At 37.9% G+C, this 17,357-nt stretch overlaps 1 protein-coding gene across 4 annotated transcripts in view; it reads left to right on the top strand.

The window, feature by feature from the left end:
• Positions 1–17,357, top strand: part of wdr27 (WD repeat domain 27) — a 38,469-nt gene that overhangs the window by 11,368 nt on the left and 9,744 nt on the right. For 3 of the 4 annotated variants that reach the window (XM_029449933.1, XM_029449935.1, XM_029449936.1), the window contains exons 16-23: positions 55–144; positions 978–1,099; positions 2,908–3,041; positions 4,124–4,221; positions 5,022–5,143; positions 7,671–7,768; positions 12,361–12,463; positions 14,330–14,428. In XM_029449933.1, the coding sequence (XP_029305793.1) occupies positions 55–144; positions 978–1,099; positions 2,908–3,041; positions 4,124–4,221; positions 5,022–5,143; positions 7,671–7,768; positions 12,361–12,463; positions 14,330–14,428 (866 nt within the window). Of the gene's footprint in view, positions 1–54; positions 145–977; positions 1,100–2,907; positions 3,042–4,123; positions 4,222–5,021; positions 5,144–7,670; positions 7,769–12,360; positions 12,464–14,329; positions 14,429–16,303; positions 16,518–17,357 lie in introns of those variants that run through there. The other variant, XM_029449937.1, reaches the window with a different exon arrangement.

A 17,357-nucleotide genomic window follows, 5' to 3' on the forward strand; every position in this document is an offset into this window, starting at 1 on the left:
CCCCTATTTTGACTGAGAAATCCTAATGATTCTGTGTTTCCTTGTCTCTCCCAGGTGATGGCAAACACATCCTGTGTGGTCTTGGCGACAGCTCAGTGTTATTGTACAAGTCCTCCCTTACTGGCAATCCAACTGTCTACACAGGTGCATGAAGTGGTCATGAGTATACATACCTTTAAAACTTTTGCCCTCACTCACCTCACACTCAGCAGTTTGTGTTTCTTTCATGAAAAGAATAATTCATGTGATGCATTATTCATGAAATCGTTTAGAATAGGGCTTTCTTAATTGACCCCTTACAAATGATGTTCACATTTTAGAGCAATCCTTTCCCAGGTTAAGATCTTACCCCCTGAAGACAAGAAGAATGACGGTACTAAAAGGTTCATCCTCAGTTTGGATTTAGGTCAGCCTTATTTGGGATATTGTGCATGGATCCTTGGCTTAAGATGAAAGACTACAGGAATATCCAAATATTCACTTACTCAGCTCATCACTGTCAAAGTTGTGGATAAAGAAGGGTTTTTTTTACCAGAAAAGGCATGGTTTGGTTGTATTCCAACGCAAGAATTTGGTACATACCGTCTTAAAACCTCGGTGTTGATAGATGAAAAGGTCACATTGAGAGACCAAATTCCTCACTATATTTTACACAGTATTGAAAATGTAATAACTGAGAGCAGTCAATTCTGTCTGCCACCCAGCGATCCTAGGCAGTAAAGTAGACACTGACAGGCGAAGCAAGGACATCTACCCATGTCAAGCATCTGTTTTGCACTTGATGGCTCAAGTGCAGCGGGAACAACGTCTCCACAAGGGGGCAGCAGAGATAAGATGACAGTAGTTGGGGTGACCAGTCAGTCACCGTGTGCCTCTTCTATTCACTCTGCCTGACTCTCAGATCAGCACCATACAAGTATATGTCGCTGCCACACGCTGTTTCCAGGTTCATTTCAAACCTCTGTGTTTATAAGCAGGGCATGACAAGCCAGTGGGCAGTGTGAGCTGGAGCCTCAACAGACAGTGGTGGTTGAGTGCGTCAGAGGACCAGTCACTACGAATCTGGACCCACGGGAACCCAGAGCCTGCCATCATCATGGTAAATGTCCTATGCATTCACTAACAAACACTTGTACCTATGCATTTGTTTTCCTCTTTTATGGATTTCATTTAGTCCCTATCAAACCTTATCTTCACTACAAATCCTAACCCTTATCAAACCTCCTCTCAGCCTAACCATAAAAAACACCCAGTGAAATTAGGACCAGTCAGAGTGATCTCATATCGCAAAAATGTCCTCACTCTGAAAGTCTTAAACTCAAATTGGTTTAGAAGTATAACACAATAACTACAGACTCGTGCCGTGCACATTTTTGTCTTCTAAGACGGCTATGATGGCTGGGAGGGTTTTGCCGCTAATTGCAGTGTTGTAAATGAGGCAACAATGCCACACTTGAATGACAGTAAAAAAAAGGTAGTTGCTACTGTATCCACAATGTTTTCATTTGTTGTTCTCAGGACATGCAATTAAAGTATAACGTCTCAGGTTTGGATTTTGTGATTACATTTAATTATGGTAATATGAGATGCGTAGTGTATTAAGGGGGATGAAAGGGTGCACTATATTATATAGTGGTTAATGCGGGCAAGAGATGCTAGGATGAACATTCTCTAATTTGTTTTGTCTGTTACGCATTAGAAGCTGGCGCACCTTTGTAACAAAGCTTCTGCAGGGGGATTTCTGTGTAATGTTCAAAGTCTATCTTTGACATATTGATATAAAACTTGCGTAATTCACTTTTTCCTTTTCTAATAACAATATCCTCCTGGAATTAAAAAAGAGAAAACAAAATTAATTGGGATGATGACATGGTGGTTTTCTTGGCTCAAAGATAGTGACTTTGTCATGCAAAGCATCTGCTGGACTCAGAGTGTCCAAAACTCTGATCATACGCAGACCCTCCTTACTTCATTGGGTATCACATTTAACGGGACAGTCAGAAGTGTGTCTACTTCCCTATGCCAAGTGCAAACTAAATCTGGGGTCTCCCCAAAGCTGATGATAACCATCCCTGCTTTGCTCTACTCCATGACATTGTTTTGAGCTTGGCTGGTTCTGAAGCCTTTGACTGCTTGTTGTTCTTGTGAAGGAACTTGGCAACAAATGCAGGGACAAGAGTTCTGTCGGGGTGAGCCAGAATAACAAATAGCTTTGTACAGTTATACTTGAGTTATACTTGAACTCTGGAAAGAAATAACTGCAAATGACCACATAGTATTTAAAAAATGTATCTATAAACCTCAATAGGTAAAATAATCTGACAGGACAGCCCCTCTGTTAGCGCCTTTTACCTTGATAGACTCTAACCTTGCAGTTTGGGGTTTAAGCCCCTATTGGATGTTTTATCTGAGATCGCCCGCTCCAATTGTGGAACAGATTTTCCCTTTTTTCCACAGGGTGTGAAAAACTTCTGACTTTGAGAGTTTCGTGTGTTCTGGGGAAAGGCCTGGAGATAACAGACACTATGTGAAGATTATCTCCCAGTATGTCGCATGTATCATTTTGAGCAATTAAAAAGCTATAGTGGTGCACAGCACTTACTTTTACAGCTTTTTATTGCTTTAAGAATTCAGCCGTGTCTGTCTTTTAAATCAGCCTCAGGCAACATGGAGTACGAAGTTAGACGAAAGTGTTTAGACTTTTCTTTCAAGGTCTCTGTCTTTTTTTTTGTTTTTGCATCAATGACGTTCCCAATAAGAAAAAAGAAAAAAGACAATTACGAGAGACATTGATCAAATGTATTATTTTTATTTATAATTTTAGTTTAGTAATATATTTTCTGGCATCGTAAATGTAATTCCAAAAGATTAGATTGATTTTTTTGTCTCCTTTCTTTCCTCCTTCAGGGCAACAGTATGTTCTCCAAACCCATTAGAAGTGCTCAGTTTTATTACCTCGACAAATTTCTGCTTCTGGCATCTGGGCCCTCTGTATACCTGTACCTGTATAATGTGGACATCACACGTGACAACATCAAAAGGTAATTACAAGGCTTATTATACAAATCAGCAGCGTGTGTACTTGATAGTGATGCCTAAACTAGCTATGGGTTTTGAATTGGTTTATCCTATGCATGTCATTTATCTTAATGTCTAATATAAAAATGCATTGTACTGTTCAATGTAAAGTATAGGCAAAGATTTCTCTTTCTCTTTTGGTGTCAAGGCTGGATCTCAGTTTTTCACTAGAACAAGAAATATTCAATTTATATATATATATATATATATATATATATGGCTTGTATTCTAGTATTTAATAATCCATCTTCCCTGGAAACCATTGATAAAATACAGCTGAAAGAAAGGTTACTGGGGCATGGTACTGGTCTGTTCAAGAAGCATCATTAATAGTGTTGCACAATCAGAGTGGCTTACATTCAAACCTCAAAGCTGCACATTAAGATCACACTCTTATTGGCCTCTAAATAGTAACACTGACACATTGGGGGTTAAGTGCCTTTCTCAAGAGAACATTAACAACACTTACAGGCTAGAGAGAGCATTTATCACAGATTTAAACCAATCATTTGCTACTTTTCACCTCCAGCTATTATAATAATGACGACTACATACATTGTTACAACATTGCAATGCAGGTGAAAAGAGAAATATCCTGTAGATCAAAGGATTGATCTTTTGTGAGACTTATGTCATCTACTTTGTTGCTTGAGCCAGCCTTTTACTGATTTGATGAGTGTCTGGCTATGTTTAGCTGCTACCACACACTGACACTCATTACCACCCAAACTGCTTGACTGTGTACTGTTAACTGTCAGCTTATTTTGGAGGCTAGGGAACTTACAATTAAGGGTCTCCGTACCCTCTTTGAGCAGCGCATGTTGCTTGTTCATCTTTTTCCACTTTAGGTAGTTATTTGTGTGATGCGTCTTGTGAATGGAAACACTTAAACTGAAAGTCGTAAAGGGTAGTGACTTTTCTCCTTCAGCCGTATAACTCACACAGAGATGTAGAATTATAGGAGTGCAGAGTGATTATGTTACAATTGTGATCATACAGTATAGTCACCTTTATTGGTTTAGAAAGTTCTTCTTTTTCTTATTAGGTATCAGCAAAGGAGTGTCGTCAAATTGGCAAGCTGCATTACGACGACATCAGCAACAGACATCACTGCCTTGTCTGCCATCAATGATTTCTTCTCTTGTATCCTTTTTTTCTTGGTAGAATTGTTTTCGCAGCAGAACGTGCTATAGTTCAGACTGCGCTGATGCTGTGGAGGGCAAAGGGGACATGTGTTGCCTCAGGGCAACCGCTGCCGACTGTACCCGTAAATCATTTAGGTGTCTTTCATTTTTCAGGAATGTCTGCATTCCAGCCCCTTGTTAGGTTTTTACTATGCATTTACAATAAATCCCCCGAGGTGAGCTGCGTCGGGATGAGTGAGATCCTTTCAGGAGATATTTCGCACCATTGTGCTTGGAAGTAGAAAATGGGTAGACAGTGATTACAGTAAAGATAAATTATATTACTCATTTGTGTATCATTAAAACCCCATTGAGATTTCTTTAGAGGAATAAACGGAGAGAAAAAGCAAAAGGAGACTCTCACTTAAATCCACATGCATTTAACATGGCATTAAACTGAATAAATATTACTTTATGAAAATAAAAAGTGTTATTTAAAAAGAAAATCAAGATTTTATTGTATCCTTGCTTTTAAAATATCTGTTTATCATATGGAGTCAGATGTTGTGTAAAACCTGAGCATAAAAGAGCATAAAAATGGCGAAACTCAACAAAATCACTAAACTACGCTCATTTGAAAGCAAATGTACTTTTGCTTTACAGCATGGAATGATATGAACTGATGTATTCATCTATTTACTATTTACGGAAATGGTTTTCTTTGTCTTAAACACTTCGATATCACGCATCTTGTCTACAGCAGGCCTAAAGTTTGTAAATAATAATTGTTTTTTTGACTTTTCTTAAAAGCTGTCTCAGACATGGTTCTGGTGTGTGGCTCAGATCGGTCCATTCAAGTATTTGACATGAACAAGGGTGTTGTTGTTTCAGCGCTGCCTGATGCCCACAGCAGAGCCGTCCACTGCATTACACAGAACAAGGTGAGTCCATTAAATGTTCCTGTCAAAAAACTGAAAAGGTTCCATCTTCTTTATATTATGTTATCTTCATTGTATATTGTTGTAATGTCAATAATAATAAAAAAAAACATGTGTAAAAATGTCATACCACACTTCTATGCACTTCTATTTCATGAGGCAGGTGCGTAGACGAGAGAGAGACAAGTGGATCAAAGGTTGTGGGAGTTTCTTTGCAGCATATATGAAGTGACACACAGCACAATTAATGTGTTCCATATGTGCTCTCTATGCATAGATTCTTCAGAGATAAGAAATTGTTAAGTATAGTGTAAAGTAAACTGGAAACCATTGAGCAAGCTTTACCCCTATTACGACTGATGTGAACAATAACCAGTTAAAATTCAAAATGTGTGCATTCTAACTAAAATAGTGACTATTAACTTTAAATTAGTTTTTTTTTAACACAATCTGCAGCTTCAACTCTTCCCTTTTTAAATCTATAAGCCATTTTAGTCAGTGTGGTCCTTAAAATGCCAAAAATGTTACACTACTGTTTCCTCATTTTTATCTTAGAAAGTTTGCCTTAAACCATGGACATTAGTATACTGTCAGAAATATAAGATTATTATGCTTCTTATCAAGTCTACTTCACAGACTTTGTTTCTTATTTGTAGTTTGCACTAAAACTTATGATACCCTCTGACCTTTGTGAAAGGATAGAGTCAAAGACATCACTTCCCTCCACACACAGGCTGATTGACGTTCAGACCCTCACAGCTAAGATTTAGCTCGGCTTGACCTCAAATGATAGTATGATCCTCGTCTTCCATCTTACTGTTGAAGGGTCTACAATTTGGCAGATGTTGTAGTCTTACATAAAACTTCTAAGAGTGTTGCGAGAGTTACATAAGGCACAAATCATCTTTGAGTAATTAATAGTGTTTGTGGTGTGAAGGAAGAAGGTCATGGTTAAAAAAAAAAGAGTTTCCATGACAGACAGACAGGACATGCCATCATCAGTATCATTCATCTTGCTGAATGTTTGAATGTAAATCCCTGGTGTATCAGGATTAAGAGAGATTCATGGTGGATGGTGGCCTTGGAGTAATGCTGTTCCATGATGCAGTTTGGGTTTTTGTGGCCTTACTCCCACATCACTGTCTTGGACCAATGTGGGCCCAATTTGCTGGTCTCTAACAAGTAGACAGCTTAGGCCTGTATCCACATCCATTATAGTGCTATGAAGAATGTAAAACTGCATCATCACTCAAAATGAAACTATAAATATCCGTAATAAATTCATGCATCCGGGTCTAGGTTTTTCTGCATGTTATTTACATTTCTGCCCAGCTATCATATTACATTTTTCAGTGAAATTAATGTAGTGATTTCTCTCCATATATGGTCATATTAATGTTTGCCAGCTTTTGTAATAGCAACAAAGCCATTCATTGTGATCATAGTAAATATGGAAATCATTTAATTGCTTATATAACTTATTGGAATACGGAAAAGTGTGTATTTGTGCGTTAGAGAGAGGCCTGTACCCATTGACCCTTTTGTATAGACTTTCTGCATGTTGACCTGTGCATACTTGACACTCAAGGCCAGCCTGGATTAGCTGGACACACTGCAGCTAGTGGCATGGATTAAATGCATTAACCCATTCAACTGCACACACAGCTGACTATACTCCTTCAACCCAGAGGTGCCTGTTCTTTGTCACGCCAGCTATTGTGTGCCATACACTGTGGAAAGCCTGCAGTGTGTTGTTTCAGCTTGGCTATTGCGTCAACGTAGGGTCTTCCACCCGGGTGCCCGAGGGCCTGTAGGGTTAAGACCTGAGGATCAGAGGGATTGCCCATGCCTGGAGACTGCACACATAACATCACTCTTCCCTCCTCTCTCGCTTTGACGACCCGAGGTGGACCAAACATCAGGAACTATGGCATGTGAAGCAGCTTTTCCCACTTCAAATTTCCATCGCCTCTTCTGCAAAACTCACCTGGAACTCATCAGAGCAGAGGACTTCTCGGAAAATGGAAATGGAAATGCCCTCTCAGACTCCCGTTCTCACACTCTTAATGGAAATCTAAACAAAAAACACCCTCACCACTGCTCTCTCTCTCGCTCTCTCTCTCTCGCTCTCTCTCTCTCTCTCTCTCTCTCTCTCTCTCTCTCTCTCTCTCACACACACACACTCCACTGTATCATCTGATAACTTAGTGTGAAAGTCATATATGGAATTTATGTGTAGATGTGCAATGGAAAGTCTATATATTTATAGCTGAAGCGCATCTCAGTGTGGTGCTGAAAGATGGAAAATGACACACTAAAGCAACTTAACATCAATTTTGCTTAAAGTCACCTACTTTTGGGTAGTAATAATGTTACCTCGAATAATCATGTGAAAACCTGTTTGCCAATACAGGATATACAGCAAAAAAACGTTTCTAGGACTGGACAATAAGAGAAGCTGATTTACAACATATTTCAGTCAAGCATGTGCTGACTAGTCATTTTGGTTTTATTTGTGTATATTTCACAGGGCTCCATGTTCAGCACACAAGCAGCTGATTCATACAACCTCTTCCTCACAAGTGCAGTCACTGATGGTGTGAAGATTTGGGACCTCCGTACACTGAGGTTGGTTTTAATATATGTAATCAACGGACCTTTATTGTGAAAATCAAGAAAAGTGCAATTAAACAGCGATGTCTGTATATTTATGTTTAGTAAATACTCCTGTAGGCTTTTCAGAAGGAAAGTTATGTTGGAAACCCATAGTGCTATCCAGGACGTCTGGCGTAAAAGTGTGAAATTACTCCCTCACCTATAACAGGTTAGCATCATGGTATTTATGTACTGTATGTATTTCTGTTTCTGACAGAAAGACCAACCTATTACATTTACTGTGATGAGTGACTTTATTGATAGTGCTCACGCCGGTTTAAGGTCATGAGATCTGAGGAGATGAATAATATAATAATAAATGTTCAGGCACATTAAGGAAGAAACCAATGGTTTTCACTTTGCTATTCCTGGAAGAGCAGACTTACCTTATATTCCAATTACATCAAAAACAATTCTTACACAAACATTCCTCAGTTGATGATTGAATCTGCAATTGTCCAATTTCCAAAGTACGTAGCTGAGAATATTTGTCTTTGGCCCTTAGTAGCAGATCCATATAAGGCGGATAATTCAAGAAGGCTCTCTTGGATTTCAAAATGTTCCTTTTGGCCCGGTAGAAGGCATTTTTGAATATTTCATTATTTCATGACAGAGACTGCTTTCAAGTTTAACTCCTCATCCCGAACTCAAATCCAAACCTTATTTGAACTGATAAATATTTGTGCCTGGTTTCCAGGTCAACTTCTGGTTCTTAGAGCTGTCATCAAGCATCCCTCAGCAGATGTAGTTCCTCTGAGTTGAAACATATGGATGTATGAAAACAATTTGTAAAAGCATTTTCTTTTCATTTTGTAAGCCCTGTTAATTTTATTTCCCTCTTTGCTAAACGTTATGTGTCTGTTTTTGTATCTAGTACTAACCACAAAAAGATGTACAGCTCACCTAAATTAGTTTATATTTATGTGAGGCCTGCTGCTCATGGGAATAATTAAATCAGTTCTTGGTTTTATGTTCATCAGGATCTTCTTGAAATATAATAAGGCAATATAAAAAGTCTTGGAAATAATGAGTTGTATGAGTAAAGCTTACATAAGGTGCTCATGTGACTGCTCTTCAGGATAATTAGATTGTATCGAGTGTAGCTTTTTTATTTAAATGGAACAATGCTTTACCATTTCATATATTGTTTGTTCAGAACAAGTTTCAAGTTGTGAAAAACTAATGTTGATAGAGTTTTAGTCAATACATTAATACAACATTTAAGTAACTACAGTTTAATAACATCATCATTGTTGTGTAGTATGCTGAATCTAATGAGAATACTTGAAGTTGAATTTGTGATCATTTCAATGAAATCTGTTAACAGCAAAATCTCTGAATCAGCAGAAGTTACCGCTCGAAACACATGTTGCCATCATTTGTTAATGTTATTTGGATTTTTTAAGAATCACAAAGAAAGTTCAGTTTTGTTCATTGTGTTGAACTGGTGGCAGAATCTTTTGCAGAAATTATTTCTCAACCTCAGCATGAAACAAAGCTATTTAAAAGGCTAAATATCCTTAGAGGTAATAGAGGAAATATGTGTTTGGTGGTTTTGCCTTTAAGCTGTTAGTTAACCTTTGCTGGAACTTAACAGTTTTTCATCTGTCTAAATTAAACATAAGTGTATTTGTCTGGCAGGCTTTGTGAGACTCGACATTCTCTCACAACGCTGATTAAAAAAGCATTCATCTTTAGTTTGACGTCCGCAATTTTATAGGGTCGTTGCTATTTTATCAAGAAAAATGTGTAAATTGTTTTGTAATCGGAGTCATTAACAGAGTTATTTTATGACTGTATCTTGCTAGTCCATAAACATGGCTGATGAATGACTGTCTGGGTAAAAAAAATATTTTTACCCATGGCCATACTGTATATGGTCATGGCCATTTTGCAGCACAGTTAATGGAATAGTTTTCGTATTAGAGATAGAAATGTTCACAGTAGGTTGGGACAAAATTGAAGGGTTAGTCCTGTATTCCGTCTTCAATCACACTACAGAATTTCCAGGAAAACCATAATGGGAAATGTACATTTCACTCAGTGGAATGAGTGGAACTTCTGAAACCCATTTTATTTTTGCTCTGTCTCATGAGAATCTCCAGCACTTTGTGCTCCTTCCTCTTCAGACAGAAGCACAAACATGCATGATACCCATATGTATCCATCAAAGAATGAATGACATTAATGTTTTATGAAAGTTTGCAATACTTGGAAAGATTTTAATAAGCAATGTGAGCCACTGGATTGGTTACAGTTTATTTTTTATAGCCTTCACTCACCCGTTGTATTTCCTAATGATGCGTTTAAGTGTGCACTGCAGTATTTAGCATAGCTAAAAATCAGCCCTACTCGATTCTAAAGATGGAGATAACAGATGTTTGTCTTTTGTCCAGAGATGTATTCCCCTTAAATCTGGTGGGATTATCCATATTCTGATAAATGAGTGCTGTGACAAAAATATATCCATAATACATTTATATTAAACAATATGAAATAGTACAAGAAAAAGCTTTCACCTGATTTGTCTGACTGCAAATAAAGAGCTATGATTAGCCTGCTGATTACCTTGAACACTGACACTGAATGGATTCAGTAACCGTATAGGCTCCCACTCAAGAGGATCAGACCCTCCAGTGCAGTCTGTGTTAGTCATCAGGCGAATGCCGGATAGTCATCACTCACACAACACAGTGTGTGTGTGTGTGTCTGTGTATGTCTCTATGTATGTGTGTGTGTGTGTGTGTGTGTGTGTCCGGGGATCTAATGTTCAGGCTAAACATTAGATCCACATTCTGACCTAGAAAACCAGATGAGTGTTTATTCTAACTTGTTATACTGCTTCTTATCAGTGTGATAGTGACAGGTCGTGCAGACGCTGCAGACTCCAATGTCCAGATGTACTGATGGGGGATTTAGAAACACATACTTCTCATCCATCTTGCTATGCATCAAAATAATATGAGGTTTTCATTACCTGAGTAGCTCTCACACAGGAGATAATATACTATTTTATATTCATTTTACAATATTCTTTCTTTTCTTAAATTCAAGTATTTCTACATTGTTTATAACATTAAGAAATATATATTTTTTCAGTATCTATCTTATCTTCTGTCATTTCCACATTCAAGGTTGTCTAGCCTTCAACCCCCTCCAGGAATGTTTCTTTTTTCTTTTCACTCAGGTGGCCCTTTATGCAGCATTGTCAAGACACGCTAGGTCTTTGACTGAACCAACTCAGTCTCATGAGGTGTTCAGTTGCATCCATTGAGACTTTGTGACTTACTCTTTGAGAGCTGTATGTGCAGACAGCGTAGTCAGCTGAAAGTGTCAATATACTGGAAAAATAAGAGGAACATCTTACAAAATACAGTAATACCAGTGAATACAACATCACAAAAACAATCAACATTATAAGCTTCATAAAGTTTGTTTTTATTCCTTGCTTTTATTCAACTTGCTCACTGTACTGCATGTATCGAATGTCTTCATGATCACCAGTGAATATCACCTAACTTTTAGTCCAGTTTAATGACATTAGCATGTGAATATCAAGAGACATGCTCTCACCATATCCTGTCAAAGCCCTGCCAACATGCCAGCCCATACAGGGACCCTCGCTCAGCGAACCTTTAGTGGCATTGTAAAGACATTACATGCTGTTGCAAACCAAAAGACACAGCGCAGAATTTGCACGAGGGGACCATTCGTCATCTTTTCTCTTTCCTGTGTTTTACTTGAGTCATGCTCAACTTCTTGTCTTCAGTTCAGATGTTTGTAAAACGTAAAGTCTGCAGGGTGGCATTCTGCAGCCCAACTGTGAAATAAGCTCCCTGAATACCTGAGGTCTGCTGAAACTGTCTGCTCATTTAAATCAGGCATTAAATATATTGTTCACGTCGGCTTTCAAATTGATTAGATGCATAATTAATTTTTTTATCTGAAAAATATTTCTTGTTTTTTATTGTTTTTAAAAATACAATTTATTTCTAATCTTCAAGCTAAATTGCTTGTTCTTGGTTTTTTTGTTTTTTTTTATTGTATTTTGAATAATATTGTAATGTTTTCCCAACATCTTATGTTTAATATTAACATATTTCTATGTCCCTATAAAGCATTTTGAATTGCTTTGTGTCTGAATGGTGCTCTATAAACGGCTTTGCCTTGGTTATTCCTGCCAGAGTTCATTATACTATATAGACTAATCATTTTTATCACATCACAGCAAAACAGATCACACATAAAATTGCTTCCATACCAAAGATATCTCAATTCCAAGCATTGTTATTTAGATTATAATAGTGTTTTTATTTCGGATGTCCCCTTCAATCTCACTCTTTCTTGGCACACAATATGTCTAATAATCATTTTATTTTATAAACAGTATACGCATGTGCTCTTAAAATGACCTTTGCAATAAGACAAGCCAGCAATTATATGTATTGATTTAATCGCACAGGGACTCAGTAAGCTTATAATATGACCACCTTTCCTTCGCGTCAGGTCGGTTTGAGTTTGTTAACCTCATTAATATCTCACCACTGTGTGCATCTCCTCCTCAGGTGTGTCCGGCGCTATGACAACCATCTTAATCGCTGCCATCCGTGCTCTTCATCCGTCTCCCCGTGCGGCCGGTTCATTGCCTCTGGCTCTGAGGATAACTGTGTAAGTTATACTCTGCCTTTCCTTTATATACACTTCTCAGGTCAGGTTTTCTTAAAGCATCATTTGACAATTTGCTATGATGATCAGTATTTTTATTTATTTTTCTGTACAATTGAATGGGGTGATAAAGTAAATAAGGGGTCTGCCCATCAAATCACCTGAAAACTGTGTTTCCTATTATGAGTTGCAGTGATCGTCACAAAGTTGCAAAAGGTTATTGTATACCAACTTTCAATCAACAATACCATAATGCACAGGGGCAGATAGAAAGAACTTTGTTTTTTTAATCTGTTGCCATGTGTGTTAGGTTCACCAGAGGAATAAGCGGCAACGTTATCCGACGTACTACAATAGATTCTTTCAGATACACTTTCTATTGTGCATATCTTACTTGACCTTGTAAAGCAGAATGACAGCAGGAAGACAACAGCACATCTTTATCAGTTTCACCTCCATTTAAGGTGAAGACTGTTGCTTGACTCAGAGATTTTTATTTGGACTCGAGCCTTTTTTCCATAGACCTCAAATTCAACATTCATGTTGAAGCAGAACTGTTTAATTGCTTTTCCAGACTGTGCCTTATTGCTTTCAAGACGTTTTCAGAAGACTGCCTCCCTTTTCCTTATCCATCTCTCTCCGTACTTCTGGTCTACGTGCTTTTTGAAAGAAGTGGAATAATATATACATGCCGCTGGTTATTATTAATTGTGGGGACTCAGCACAGCAAGGACATTTGAGAGCATCTCTGTCGAGATCGGACATTTCCAACGCTTCTTGGAAATCGGGAGAGTGTACGGTAGTGAGCTACACCGTATTTATTTGTGGCTGTCTTGAGACTTTCGTACGCCAGACACATTTGTACTTGTCTTAATATATCAAAAAGTAATCATGGAAAAAAAGAGCCTCGATACTTTAAAAAGACTCCCTAGATCATATTACACAGTTTCCAAAAAACACAAGGCCAAAAACAATCTAAGTGGAATATGATTTCAGTGTGGTCAATATTAACCTGTTGTGTGATCAGCATTGCCCCTGCACTGAGCTTCAGTTACAGTTGATATAAACCGATACATCTGGGGATCCATGTGATATTTAAGCATTCCTGAAATAATTCCTTTCTTCCAAGTATCTGATGCCCTGTTAGGCACCACACACGTCATATGCTTTAGACAGGAGACACTCTACCCAAAGACCGTTTGACAGAGCTCATTTGAAGCGTTTTTTCAGGGAAACATAATACAAAACATCTGCAGGAATCTGATGAGTCGTCGTCTGGTAACAAACATCCCCACATCTGTTTTTATCTCAACTCATGTCACTGAAGCCAACGATGGCTCTTAAAACTCACTGATTGTATTTAGGGGGGAAAAAAACTGTGCTAACAAGCTAATAATACATTCAATAACTATTCTTAACATTTCAATTGTTCAGTGTTGATTCTAAGACGTCTACACAAGCGGTCTGCAAATGTCGTATTGTGCACTGACCCTAAGACCTAGTTTTAAAATCACATCCACAAGTAAAACGATGATAAGTGAGACTTTTACTACCTCATTTCATTAGGAGTGTTAATCTGAAACTCTTTTGTGCATCGGTGCTTAATATTGCCTTAAAGCTTTTCAAGCACTTAGATCAGGGAACTAGGAAACAATATTCTGTCAGCAAATAAAAATGAAACAACACTCAGAATCAAGCAAAGTATTTGATGCCCTAAACTCTGAATGATTGCATAACTTAAATAGAAACTTACATTTTCTTTCCATTGACTTTGTATGTAGTTGTACCACATTTACTACAGCGGTACATCACTGCAGTGTGAAAGTTCATCCCTGCTTGCGTTCATTGAGTCCATCTTATTCATTTTAGGCCTACGTGTATGACATCCGCAGCAGCAGCTACCTCCACAAACTTCAAAGACACTCCGACACGGTGCTCAGTGTGACTTTCAACCCTGCCACTCCAGAGGTAAGAACCTGTCTTTGCCTTTTCTATTTGGGGTTCTGTTAATTATTTGTACTCCTCTGCCTTTAATGCCTCATCTCTCAGAACTGAAATATAATCATTGGATATGATTTTTATTTTTTTTATCACATTGCATGGTTTGAAAGTCATATACACATAAATGTCATTAATATTTCATAGAGTCAGACGGTTACACAGGTCTGCACCATCTCTACTCGCTCTCAGAGTTCATAATGAAGGAATGATATCTTCAGGCTGAGGTCCCATAGCATGGCTTATTTAGACCATCCCAAAGTGTAGGGTTGTTGGACATCTATGTTAGTGACCTCACATCATTTCTACTTGTAGCTGGAAAAAAAATGTAATATAATGATGACGCTTGAAATAATAAGTATTGCCATATGTGTGGGATGGGTAAATTGTGTATGTGTGTTTCAGTGTGTGGGTGCATACATACCCCTTAAAGTTGTTGACAAAAAACCAGAACATTTCAATTTATATAAACCCAAACTAAAAATGCTGTTGGCATCTACAAACATTAATGAGACAACAAACGTTTTTCCTAAATGTTTGCCTCCTGGACCGATACCATTTTCATTTAAAGTGAATATCCCCCAAATCGCTCTATGGGTTTAAACCAGCGGTGGCAAGTTTATAGTCCAATCAGATAATGACTACCACTCTATTGTGCCATAACGCTGTGGGATCTAGTGACTGGCTTTGTGCACTGTGCTGATCCACATCTATGACTGGCTGCCTGCAGGGTAGTTCCAGCCTGCGATGTACAGTATACAGGGCTGTGCTTCAGTTCAGGAGCTGCTTTCCAACTTTGGTGACTGTTTATACAATTTCTTACTGGATCCATTGTAGTTTAATGTCAATTTAGTTGCACCCTAAAGGGATGTGGCAGAGACTAGATTCAATATTAATGGCACTGTGTGAGTGCCAAATATAGAAATGTTTTGAATGCTTCAGTTTGTGAACTCTTTGTCTCAGGTTGTCCCCACAATTAATTTAAAGCCTACTGTCAATGTAATAGAATTTCATGGCCTGTTTTTTGGAATGGAAAGCATACAAATAAAGCTTAGTACAGGACAAAGGCATTTGCCTATCTTGAATTGCCATTACAGGAAAATAAGAAATAAAAGTTTATAGTTCTACTTTATACCCGCATCCTTTCAAAGTCTCCAGAGCATTTCTTACAAAGCAACCTCCCCTTTACAAATGTTTTATTGTCCCCTTAATGATTTTCCTTTGGAACCGTTCAGAGCAAGTGGATTTGCAAAAGAAGCCTTTTAAAATATAATATCACAACCTCTGCTGGACGTCTCATGAGACTTCTTGTTGCCTGTCTTTTGGACTTGAGGCACATGTTTCAAATCTGCATTTCCATCTGTCTAACTCCATTCAGTTAAACTTCACAGCACAGGGATACATTGAGATTCCCAGGTTTGAAAGTGGAAAGCCATATACTGGCTGAATGACAGTTATCTGCAGAGTTTGAGGACACACATCATCAGTCAGAGCATGCTCGATCAGCAGAACTTCAGCACATTGGGTTTTGTTTGATATGCACTCAAAGCAGAAACTAAACCAAGAAATGTTGGCACTATTGACTGAACCACAGGTGTCAGGTGATAGATTAAGATAATGCTTTAATCTATCAAACTGAACATTTTTAGGATCATTTAGTACACAACTGTGAACACTTACTGGTTGCTTACTAGTTGCAGTAACAAATTATTGCCACATGAAAATCTGCCCATATTTATTTCAAAATGTTCAAATGTGTGCAAATAATCAAAACCTCCTCTGTTCAGTGTATCACATTGTATCAATCAGATCTCTTATTGGCCATCACTATTTTTCTATTCTCAGATTTGTTTCACTCATAATACATGAACCTGCCAAGATTTGACCAGATTGAAGTCGTAAAAGATTCACAAATAAAACGTAGTAAGTTACAATACCTGGGCCTTGTGTGTGAGCAGGATTTTAGTGGACCTCGTGCTTTCAATATAATTTTACTTTATGTTGACTTTGGTACTGCACTTGCCTGTCTTATTCTAATTTTACATTTTAAGCACAGAAATAGTTGCTTATGAAATAAACTTCATACTAACCAATAACCAGTAATGCTGTCCTTTATTGAATTAACTGTCTGCCCCAGTGTTTGTCATGCATTTTTCTGAATTTAATTAGCACACAGCTGCACAGTCATGTGCATTCAACACTGCACAGCTACTTTTTTTGTCTGTCCACCAGAAGGGAAAGGGCTTCTCTTGATCGGTGACTGAAATCAACGTTCGCTGTGGCATATTTAATCTCTCAGGACCTCTTAAAGGGAGCAACATCTTTGCAAACTGAGATAAAACTCTATGAAATTGAAAGATTTACATTCGACCGAAGTTTGTCAAATTAATTTCAGGGTGGTTTGACAAAACAATCCCAACCTGAGGTCTGCTTTCAACCAAATCTTCATTAGTTAAGGGAGTTTGCTCAGTTGACATGGAGATGGATCTGTTGACATGGGAGCTCAGTAAATGTTAGCTTAAAGTTAAGAGTGGAAGTTCATCCTTCACTCTTCAGCTTTGTCTTTATATTGGAAATAGTAGTCTAACAAAACAATCCCAACTCAAGGTCCACTTACTAACATTTTCCTGAATAGTTGTTCTCCCTTTTCTCACTTGCAGATGGATGTTTAACTGGCACATTTCATAGATGACAGAAATATCTCCTTGTGACCCAGTATATCTATACTGAGTCCTTCTCCCTACATTTACATGGTTATATTGTATTACAATTGGTAGCTTCAATGACTCAATTGGTCAAGATGCATGATTATACTACGAATTACAAACATTTTCCACACTAGATCAGCAGAGCAGGATACATTGTGTAGCTTTCAGGAATTGCCATTTGGTTTACATGT

Source organism: Cottoperca gobio, chromosome 15, assembly GCF_900634415.1.
Source record: "Cottoperca gobio chromosome 15, fCotGob3.1, whole genome shotgun sequence".
In the NCBI taxonomy this organism is placed as follows: Eukaryota; Metazoa; Chordata; class Actinopteri; order Perciformes; family Bovichtidae; genus Cottoperca; species Cottoperca gobio.